The sequence below is a fragment of the Cavia porcellus genome, unplaced genomic scaffold (assembly GCF_034190915.1).
Source record: "Cavia porcellus strain 051 isolate PalLab524CR breed Dunkin Hartley unplaced genomic scaffold, mCavPor4.1 scaffold_20, whole genome shotgun sequence".
Taxonomy (NCBI): domain Eukaryota; kingdom Metazoa; phylum Chordata; class Mammalia; order Rodentia; family Caviidae; genus Cavia; species Cavia porcellus.
Window position 1 is genome coordinate 46,236,480 of NW_026947503.1, and position 11,095 is coordinate 46,247,574.

At 38.5% G+C, this 11,095-nt stretch overlaps 1 protein-coding gene across 2 annotated transcripts; it reads right to left on the reverse strand.

The window, feature by feature from the left end:
- Positions 1–4,334: 4,334 nt before the first annotated feature.
- Positions 4,335–10,591, reverse strand: CUNH18orf21 (chromosome unknown C18orf21 homolog). Of its 2 annotated transcripts, XM_003474078.5 has the most exons (5): positions 10,370–10,579; positions 10,266–10,288; positions 8,216–8,415; positions 6,525–6,712; positions 4,335–4,726 (listed from the first exon to the last, which is right to left on the reverse strand). In XM_003474078.5, the coding sequence occupies exons 1-5, from the start codon at positions 10,444–10,446 to the stop codon at positions 4,573–4,575; spliced, it is 642 nt and encodes a 213-aa protein (XP_003474126.1). In that variant the 5' UTR covers positions 10,447–10,579; the 3' UTR covers positions 4,335–4,572. The 2 variants fall into 2 exon arrangements, with proteins under 2 accessions (XP_003474126.1, XP_005005601.1); XM_005005544.4 differs by lacking the exon at positions 6,525–6,712 and having other exon boundaries at positions 10,370–10,591.
- Between the last annotated feature and the right edge of the window lie 504 nt (positions 10,592–11,095).

Here is an 11,095-nt window from a genome sequence, read left to right on the forward strand (position 1 = left end):
TCTTAGGTGAAATAAATGGATACATGTATCAATACATTGTTTCCCTGATGTGAGAAACCAAAAGTGTAAATAAGGACCAAAATATACAATAGGCACTGTGAAATAGGAGGAAAATGTTCAAATGGGGAGGGGAACAAAGGACATGGGAGGGAGAAAGGAAAGCAGGGGAAAGTAAAAAAAAGTGAGAAGCAAAAGATGGAAACTAAACTTTGGTAAATGGGGAGAGGAGGTGGGGTTGAATGGAAGGTAGAGGAAGGGAACAAAAGAACCAAGTTACATCATGGTTGGGTACAAACTATGATCAATGTGATCATTATGTATATCTAAAATGTACCAAAAAGTCTTATTAAAAGAAAAACAAAACTAAAATTAGGGGTTCCATCTGGCACTTTTTTTGTATGGAGAATCAAACCCAGGCCCTTGTGTTTGCCAGGTAGGTGCTGGGCCACTGAGCTATATCTCTGGCACTAGACATTCCATTTGACCCATCTATTCCCTTTCTTATCTTCTTGAAAGAATTAAAAATATCATACCATGGCGATATATGTACATCGTGGTTATAGTGGCAAAGTTTGTAAGTCAAATCTTGGAAACAGTCCAAGTGCCCATCAACAGATGGATAAAGATGTGTGGTTTATTTACATATTTATTTAATATAATGCAGTATTATTTTACCATAAAGAAAGATAAATTTAAGATATTTCTAGGTAAATATCTTTGAGTCCATACTTTTAAGTGAAATAAATTGAACATACATGTTGACATACTGCATTGTTTTTCTGATGTGAGAAACCAAAGGAGTAAATAAAGACAAAAATGTACAATGGACATTGGGAAACAGGAAGAAAATGTTCAAATGGCAAGGGGAACAAGGAAGAGGGAAAGAGAAAACAATGGTATGGGCCGGGGATTTACGCCCAGCAGCATAAATGCTGCCTTGCAAATGCGCATGAGTTCAATCCTCGGTACCAAAAATTAAAAAAAGATAAAAATAAAAAATTATGTTAAAAAATGGTAAAAGTTTTGTAAATAAGGAGGGGAAGAGGTATTAAAGGGAAGGGAGAGGATTGAGGTAAAAAGAAGAAACAAGGTATATTGCGTACAGGTACAAATTTCCTACCGTGAAAGTGATCAATATGTATTATCTAAAAGGTACCAATAAAAAAAATTTTTTTTGGTATCGGGAACTGAACTCATGATCTTGTGCTTGCCAGGCAGGCACTGTGCTGCTAAACTATACCCCCAGCCCCAAAATTAAGTTCTCATAGATCAAAACAATTGTTTCTTAAACAATTAAGCACAATGGACAATTTCCTTTTTTTTTTTTTTTTTTTGGTGCTGGGAATCAAACTCACAACCTCACACTTGTCAGGCAGGTGCTGTGCAGCTGAGCTATATCCTGGCCCTATAATTTTATTTTCAAGTATAGTTCATAGTCATATGAAATAAAATATTCACTAATATTTTTGGCAGTTAATAGATTTTTAAACACATTGAGGTAAAAAAATGAAGAGACTAAATCTTGCTGTCATTTGATAAACTAGTTTTATTAGAAAAAGTTATATCCATTATTAAACATAATTTGATTTAAATAATCTGCTTCCCCCCGCCCCCAATTTGGCTTTTTTAGAAGTTGGACTTGCTTTCCATCTTTGCAATATTACTCAGTGAAGGCCATGGATTTAGACAGCATTCTATAAGCACTTTTTAAATTCTTCATATTGGAAATCTCATTTGATATTGTTTAAAAAGTATACACTTGATTCTTTGCATGGTACTTAATAAAACTGTAATTTGTATTTTATGTCCTCAAAAATTCTTCTGCACAATGTATTTTTATTTTCAGGATAAAACTGAAACATGACTTCAGGAACTATTTGCAGAAGTGTTCTGATTTTTTAAAAAAGTGTCTCTCTAGAAGACTATCAAAAGATACAAGAAGCAAACAAAATCAAACCTAGCTTTAAACTCAACATTGTAAACTCTTCCATTGTTTTGATTCTGGAAACTGTGTCAAAGAACTCTGTCATTATTCATGTCATATTCTTTTTTTTTTTGGTCTTTTTTTTATTGGTACTGGGGATCGAACTCACGACTGCCTGCTTGCAAGGCAGGTGCTTATGCCGCTGAGCTAAACCTCCAGCCCCATGTCATGTTCTTTTATAGAACAGTCGGCAAGTATAGTCACACATGCTCATTTCATTGTAACTTTCTCTTGTTTATGAATAAAATCAGAACTGTCAACTCTTATTGATGAGAATTGGAACACGAGCTGAAAAATTTTTCTACACTAAATGATAAGTGTGATGGGTCACCTCTGAACGTTAGAGCGTTTCCTGAGAATACCCATTGCACAATTCTTCCATAGCTTCTGAGCATTTAATGAACCCAAGTTGTCAGAAGCCTAATTAATACTGACAGTGGTGGTATACGCTGTGGGCACAGGGAAAGCCCAGCTCAGTTCATTAGTTTTGGTACTTGTATTTGTTAAGTTTATACAAATGTAAGAACAGCTGGTTAACCCTGGTGTGTCAATTTGCCAAGTTCAAATGAAAATTTGCTTTAAACTTTCAAGTGATGAAAGGCTTGGAAACAAATTAGAATTCAGGGTATTTAAATGACTTTACGTTTTGCTTTCTTGTTCATTACCCTTTGTAAGATTTACTACATGGAGCTCTTGGCCATTCACTTTATTTTTACATTTCTGTTGTTATAAGAACAAGGTCTTGGTAGCCAGGCTGCCCTTGATCTCACAGCAATCCTCCGGCATCAGCCTCTCAAGTGCTGGGATTAAAAGCCTGAGCCACTGAATTCTGGTGCCATTTTTAATAGACAAATAATTGTATATATTTATTGTAATATGAGGTCTCATTACATGTAAATATTGTAGATTGAACAAATCATGCTAAGTAACATTATCTATTACCTCAAATAGTTATTTCCTCCTATAAGATCAGCTGTTCTGGATCCATGTGTATATGAAATATAACAAGATTTCTTTTTACCTGGCTTTTTTATTCAGCATAGCGTTTTCCAGGTTCATTCATGTTGTAGCAAATGTTTTTAAAAGACAGAACGTATTCTTTGTGTGTGTACACATCTTTGTGAGACAGTCTCACTAGTAGTTTGGGCTGAACTTATACTCACTTTGTAGCCCAGGCTGGTCTCAAACTCCCAACAATGTTCCTGCCTCAGCCTCCCATGTGCTGGGGTTTAACAGAATGTATTCTATTATGTATACATGCCACATTTAAAAAAATCCATTTGTCAGCTGATGGGTTCTTGGGTTGTTCCCATTTCTCAGCTATTGTAAATTAAGACTGCAATGAAGGTGGGAGTGCAGACACCTCTCCAACACAGTGACTTCAATTCCTTGATAACTCGAAAATGGGACTGCTGATCATGTAATTATACTTTTAAAGAAATGTCTACAGTTTTTCTTAAATAGCTGTACTAACTGATAACACCTCCAACAAGGTACAAGCATCCCCTTTTTAAAGGGCTTTCTAAAAGACATGTTCAATAAAATCCTAGTTTATCATTTTTTAAAAACAGTATGTTCTTTCTAGCTGTTGTAATACTTTGATATAATTTCTTGGACTGGATATAATTCTCATCAGAGCAAACTAAAATACCACTTTAAAGTAAAACATTATATAGTAATAATACCAAGCTGTAAAAGTAGAAATTCCAGTGTCTTACTGAGTCATTTATAATCAAGAATGTTGGGCTGGAGGTGGAGTGCTTACTTAGCTTGTGTGAGGCCCTGGGCTCAAGACCCAGCACTGAAAAGAAAGTGCCAGACATTTACTTTTGTATCCAAAAGAGGAACACAGTGGTACTTTTGTTTAGAAGCTTGATTCTCTCCATGCTTCTGGTTGCAAACCGAGTTGGATGAGAACTGAAGCATACTCAATGGTTAGGATCAGTGTTGACCTCATGGGGAAATTTGATTCTGTTCTCTATTCAGTTTGTGACCAGAATTCTTGAGAGAACTGCGTCTGTGACCCGATGCGCCAGTGTAATGCTTAGATTGTACTTGTGTAGCTGTGTACATGACAGTGAGGAAACAAGGATGTCGGTTTTCTTGGTTCTTTTTCTGAATTAGCATTAAGAAGGCTACAGACACATGAATAAACCTTCATGCGTGAACACATCTTTCACACGGAAGCTTTCAATTTTCTTTTGAAAGAAAATGACAAATAACAAACAGTGCTAAAACTAAAGGAAGAGAAGCACCTTTCATGTGCTTCAATCCCCACATGCACCCTGTGAGACAGTTACTCATTCTAATGACAGATTCCCCCATAAACACTGAAGGACGCCAAGAAAAGTTTGTTCCTGAGTCTAGTTTCCATTTATTCAAAGAATAAATAAAAGTAAAAAAAAAAACAAACTGTTTTACTAATTGTAGGTTCTGAAATCATAGTAGACTGGGGTTGTGATTTCAGCTCAGGCTGTAGAGTGCCTGCTGGGCACGCACAAGGCCTGAGTTCAACCTCCAGTGCCACCAAAAAAGAAAGAAAGAAAGAAAAATTACAGTAGACATCTCATATTTTCAAAGTCCAGTCTTCACAGTGAAGATAAGAAACTTTTGAAGTCTACTTTTGGATCCTTTTGGGATTCACTCTGACTGAGCAGCATTTTTAGCTGAGAGAAGTGTTTCTTTCTTTTGCTCCCACTCTTTGAGGAGCAAATGGGTGTTGACTGGCCAGATGGAGGTGTTCTGAAAAGAGGGAAAAACACACACACGCAAACAAACAAACAGGTTATACTGATAAATAATACCTTTTCTATAATTGCTACCAGAATAATTTTCTACTCTCTCATATTACTGCTGTATATGGGCTGTCATTCCCACTTTTAAAAATCTCATGGAGTATTAGGCTTCAGGCAGCATTTAGGAGGTACATGGGGTGGTCTTTAAGATGAGCCTAAAGTAATGATGGCAAAGCTCTTAGAGACCAAGTTCCAAAGTGCAACCCCAAACCCACTTAATTATTACAAAGTGGGTCTACAATAACTCAACACTGCAATTAAACCTGAATACTGATGTTTTACTTTAAAAAAAAAAAAAAAACAAAAAACCCCTCACACGGTAACATCTTCTGTCTTAGAAAAACACAGTAACACACATGGCACAGGTTCGCCACCACTAACAGAGGTGGTATGTTATCAGGTTTAAGTTTCCTTTCAGCCTGCCATCAAGAGTCATGAAAGTTCCATGCAAGGACTTTAAAACACTCCTCCTTCACAGCTCAAGATCACTACTTTTTCAAGGTGAAGGACTGGCATGTACTCGTACAGGTATCATTCTGCTCTACCTTTTCCACTGGATGTCAGCTCCACAGGGCAGACACTATCCTATTAACTGTATATTCCAGTGCTTTAACCATACAGGCATCTAAGAGGTGCTCTAGAAACACCTGCTGAATCCATGGATCCTCATCCAGGCCTACTGTAGTTCATTGCTTCCAACTGCATCCCATGCTTCTCTACCCTCACCTGGAGTTCGTCAGTCTTATCCCTTTTCCTCAAGCTGGTATCAGACAGAAACCTGCCTGTGTGATAAACGTGCAGGATCTTCCCACTTCTGGGCATATTAAAAAGCACAACCATTCCTTGGTATCTATGGAGTTATTAGTTCTGGGGACCCCCGCTCCCCCACCAGAAACCAAAATCTACAGGCACTCAAATCCTTTATATAAAATGGCATAGTATTCACAATTCCTGTAGTTTAGTTCATTTCTAGATTACCTGTAATACCTAATACAACACACATACTGTTGTATATAGTTGCTATGTTTCGGGAATACTGGCAAGAAAAAAAGCTTGCACATCTTCCATAGACATAGGTTTTATTCTTCTAAATATTCTGATCTAGGATTGGATAACCTGCAGATGCAGATCCTATGCAAGGCTGACAATAGCCTGGTCTGAAGGCAACTAAACTGTTTTAAATGAGCCAAACTTTCTTTTATAGTCATCCAACAAAGTAAAATTTTCTATGAGGAATTTTTATATGAAATGTTGAAATAAAATTAAGAAAATAGACAAAGTTAGACTTCAGCTTTCTCTTTGTAACAAAATGTTCCAAAATTTCTTTGTTTCTATAGAATTACATGTACAGGCTACCACGGTGACTGAAATCTTGAGGATTACTACAAACATGTGCCTAGTCATATGTATAGTTTCTTATCACTTGACAAATCCGTACTCAACTACAGATTTCCACAGTAATTTATTCTCTTCTCGCCTCTCTAAACTAAATTTTGGATATGCAAGGAGTTGGGTAATATTTATCAGCAGCTGAAAACAGCCCAAGGAGAGACTGAAAAGTAACAGAACTAGAAGTCATATGCTTTCAGATGACAGCTGAGGACAATGGATTGTGGGACATTAGAGAACAAGATACGGAGCAAAAAAGGGATAAACACCTGATCTGCATGGAATATTTAGTTTATATTAAATAAAGAAAATTAGAAGAGTCAGTGTGGCAACTCAAAGTTAGTGAATTAAGATACCTGAAAATGAACGCTGGGCTCTGGCCTTTGGAATCAGATACATCTGTGGAGCTTGAAGTCTTTTTTTCTGGTCTCTTTGGGCCGAGTTTACTTGTAGGAGTAGCAGGAACATTCTTCAACGCTGACAGAAAGCTTCTACTTTTACCATGATGTTTAACTGTTCTGTTGCAAGTCTTACAAGTAATCGACTTCCATAAAAAAGAAGAAATATTGGGCCTTTGAGTTCTCTTGTAATTTTATCCAATAAATGATCTATTTCCTGAATTTTTATGTCAGAGTGCTACACAGGTGAGCAACGCAAAGGCTGCCCTCTGGCAGCTTGAATATAGCAGCAGGAATCACGAGACAAATTTAAAGTAAAAGTTTTCAATACAAAATTAACGGCAAGACACTTAGATGTAAAATACCTGAGTTGGCAGAATTTATACACTAGTTGAGGTGAGACGTATTTAGATGTTCATCAGCTGATGTAAATGGAAGATCTGCGTATATCAAAGGCCTATGTTGCTTTATTTATACTTTTTATAATGTGGCTGTACATAAATTAAAGAGTAAAATATTCCTTCACCCTTATGGCTGATCTCTGTTTAAAATATTAGAATGTAAGCTTCATGAAGGCAAAAAAAAAAAAAAAAAAAAAAAAAAAGAAGAAGAAGAAGAAGAAGAAGAAGAAGAAGAAGAAGAAGAAGAAGAATCATCTTTATCTTCCTATTTAGGAACATTTTCCAAATAGTAGTTTTCTGAGGAGATACAACAGTGAATTATATTTACGTTAACATCCTATTTCTTCTCTCTTACCCCCTTAAGCATTTGATTTTATGACAAAACAAAATTTCTATCTAATATGGGTAAACTCCTAAATATGGCAATTTTCTTCTGTTTTGACTTTTGAGGCAGCGACTCACTGTGCAGTTCAAGCTGATCTTGAATTCACTATGTGGCCAGGATGGTCTCAAACTTGTGGCAGTTCTCCTGCCTCAGCCTACCAAGTGTTGGGATTAGGATTACTGTGGTATATTACCACGGCCAGCTAATATGGCAATTTTCAATCCAAGTTATTAATTATAAGTTTAAGCTGGACTTACGCTGTCATAATGTCCAGGACCTTGCACAGTGCTTGCCAAAGAGCAGGTATGTACATGAATAGTTATTAAATGTTAACACAGACTGTACAGGACACAAAATGTATCTGATACTGGTTTCTATCTACTAATTCATAGTCATCTGATTTTACTTCATTCAATTTTGTATCTCCAATACTAACTGGCACAAAAGATCCTTAAAAAATGCCTAATGAAAACCACATGTACTCATCTTTGCTTGGCATACTAGTAAGCATATACTGACTGGCTACCTGCATACATAAAGTACAGCTGTGTAAAGGAAAGGACCATTAACTGAACTTATTCATAACTGCAATTCAAATACAGTCATACTGGTCAGCTCAAGAAATTCTCAAATTTATGAAAATAACTGTGCTCAACCATGAGAAGAACTCAAACTATTTAGTTTTAGGTTATAGAAAAAAATTTTCAAAAGATGTACTCTTGAGGAAACATTAACTACTGGGGAAAAATAATTTATGTCAATAATTCACATATACGGTTATAAATCTGAATTACAGATAGGCTGACACTTAACTTTAAGTGAAAAATATAAATTATTCTAATATACCAGAACTGAAATCTTACCAATACATTTTTGGAGTCTCTGTACTTTTTCACGATTTTTGCTTCTTTAAAACTAAGTGTATGAGTTCTAGCTTCTCGATTAAGAAGTTTCTGTATTCTGGGTGTCAGTTTGGCCTTGGGCTTGAGGCGCACTCGAGAGTTATCCAGAACCAACAACTGGAAACAATACGGACACGTTTCTTCAAAAGTGCTCTTGTCATCTAAAATTACACAAATAAAGCAATAATTTATTCTGTAAAATCCTGTAATTGCATCCACTCACTCCTTTCAGCAAATGAGAAGCAGGACCCAAGCTTTGCTACCTGGTTTATTACTTGCTACTATGTAAAACAAAAAAGGCAATTAAGTCTTGTCCATTTTACCAACAAATTTTCCACAAATTAACAAACTGCACTGTGATTTTGTTTTTTAAAACAATACAATCAGTATTTAGTGAGTACCTACTGTTCAGCGCTGTGCTTAGTTCTAAATTCAACAGCACTACAAAAGAGCAAAGAACATGCTTACAACAGCTCTGCCAAATGTAAAATTCAGTCATATTTACGTATTTTAAGTGCCAGATGCTGTTCTGGGTACTGGTGCTATATCAGTGAAAAAAGGACAATTCCTGGACACGGACAATACAAATAACATTAAATGTTTAGTACTGGGAATAAAAGATAGGAAAAGGGTTTAAAGGGTGTGGATGGTGACACTGTAATTTTATGTAAGGTGGCTAGAAAAAGGCTTCATCAGGTAACATTTGCAGGGTGGAATCAAAGCCTGTGTATGCGGCAAAAGTTCCAGGTAGAGAACAGGGTAGTTTCAAAGGTCTAGAAACGTGACAGCACAGAAGGGTCCTATTGTGGCTGAGGTGACAACAGGTTAGAGGTTATGTGGATCTGTCCAACAGGGCAAAACAATCCTTTTCCTACATGCCCACTTTTACTATGAAATGGGAAGCCATTATGGCAAAGAAAGGACATGATCTAGCTTTAGTTTCTATCAGGATCACACTGCCTGTAGGAATGGAGAGGATTCGGGTGGGTGCAGCAGATATAGGAAAAAGTGGATAGACCTGGCAGATATTTAAAGCCACTGAGATTTGCTGGTATACTGGTTTGGGGTGGGGCAGGACAGAGTTAAGAGCTGTTAAGAAGAACAGCTCCAAGGTTTTGGGCTAACGAGTTGTGAAGATACGGTTATTATTTACTGAAGTGGTAAGATGATAAGTATAGTGGGAGTAACACTTGGGATTTTGGACACAGTTAAGTTTGAAATGCGTAGCAAACATTCAAAATAATCTGTCAAGAAGGTATCTGGTACGTGAGTCAAGAATCTGGAATGAGTCTGGCCTGGAATTTGGAAGCCTTCAGTATATGGTATTGATTGATTTTGGGACCCAGAATCAAACTCACAACCACACGCTTGCCAGGCAGGTGCTGTGCCATTGAGCTATATCCCTGGCCCAGTATAGGGTATTTAAATACTATAAGGCTGGATGGAAAGTCACCACTAAGTGTAGGTAGAAAGAAGGTGCAAGGGACAGTAGTTAAGAGGCTGGGGGATTCGAAGGAAGGGTAAGTGCTGGCGCAAGAGGTTAAAGATGAACTACTCTTGTATGTAATGACCTGGAAACCAAGTGGAAAAACTTTCGTTAAGAGCGAGGCCCGCCCGGGGTGGTGCACGCCTGCTATTCCAACACTCGGGTCAGACAGGAGGATCGCCACGAGTTCGAGGCCAGCCTGGGCTATATAGTGACTTCAAAGTCAGCCTAAACTGCATGAAGGGGGGGGGGGCGGGGACGGAGGGAGAAAATGGGAGGGAGGGAGAGGGAGGGAGATGGAGAGAGACAGCGACAGAGACAGAAAGATGTACAAGGTGGTAAATGTCACCCAAAGGCAAGGCAGGACACATTAAGACATTAAGATTTTTCACAAAATTTAAGGAGCCTCTAGATTCTGTTAATGAAGCGTGAATCGATCCGCCTTCTCTTTTAGAACATTCCGAGAGCCGTATGAAACAGAGGAAAGAGAAAAGGCGAGCCCACAACAGAAGGGCGATCTCCTACCGTGTGACGAAGAGTAGGTCCAGCTGTGAAAGAGAAAGAGACCCACGATGAGCAAAGAACACCTCGCCGCTCGCCTCCCACTTCCTCTCCCGTCCCTCGCTTACAGGAGATAGCGGGCTTGGCCAGGGCAGCTATCCTGTAAGCTTCGCGCCGCAGCCTCGAGATAGTGCTTCTGCCTCATGGCCCGCGCTCCGCTTCCTCCCCGCTGAAACTCAGACACAGGAGACCACCGCGGAAGCCAACTTCCTAGCAACGCCAAAACGGACCCCAGGACCCAGGCTCCTTCCGGAAACCCACCCTGACTGCAGAGAGGTTCCGGTTTCCTGCACTTCCGGTCTGGCGCGCAGGCATGCCTAGTGGGAGGTGGTGCTCACCCTGCCAGTTCCGTGCTGCGCAGTCTGGTTGAGCCAGGAGGCCGGGTTCTTGGTGTAGCAAGGCCCGACCTCGGAGTTTGTCTGCCTCTCTGTCATCCACCTGGTCGGCTCTCTCTGACACCTGTAGTTTCCTTATGGCATGAGGCCCCGCAGACCTGGTTTATGCTGAAATTCAACTATTCATCTCAGAGTGTTGCACCTCACTTTTGTAGTTTGATTTCTGTCATAAAATTCCTTAATATTAAATGTTTTTTTTTTTTAACGGTAGAAGAGTTGAATTTTTTTTGAAGCCAGACAGCAAGCACACATTTAATATATGCCAAGCACTTTTCCAGGTCTCTTAAAGGTGCTGACTTATCCTCACAAAAACGTGATAAGAGGACCTCTACATAATCTAAGGGAAATATTTTAACTCTTAACCTGCTAAATGTCTGATGTGCCGAGTTTGTATTTTTT

What these genes read in the sequence shown, in the direction of transcription:
- CUNH18orf21 (XM_003474078.5), bottom strand. Translation starts at nt 10,446, where the DNA reads ATGAGGCAGAAGCACTATCTCGAGGCTGCGGCGCGAAGCTTACAGGAT. An exon ending in GACCTACTCTTCGTCACACG is followed by an intron (nt 8,416 to 10,265) that starts GTAGGAGATCGC and finishes GTGTAATTTTAG; the next exon opens with ATGACAAGAGCACTTTTGAA. An exon ending in GAGACTCCAAAAATGTATTG is followed by an intron (nt 6,713 to 8,215) that starts GTAAGATTTCAG and finishes TTTTTATGGAAG; the next exon opens with TCGATTACTTGTAAGACTTG.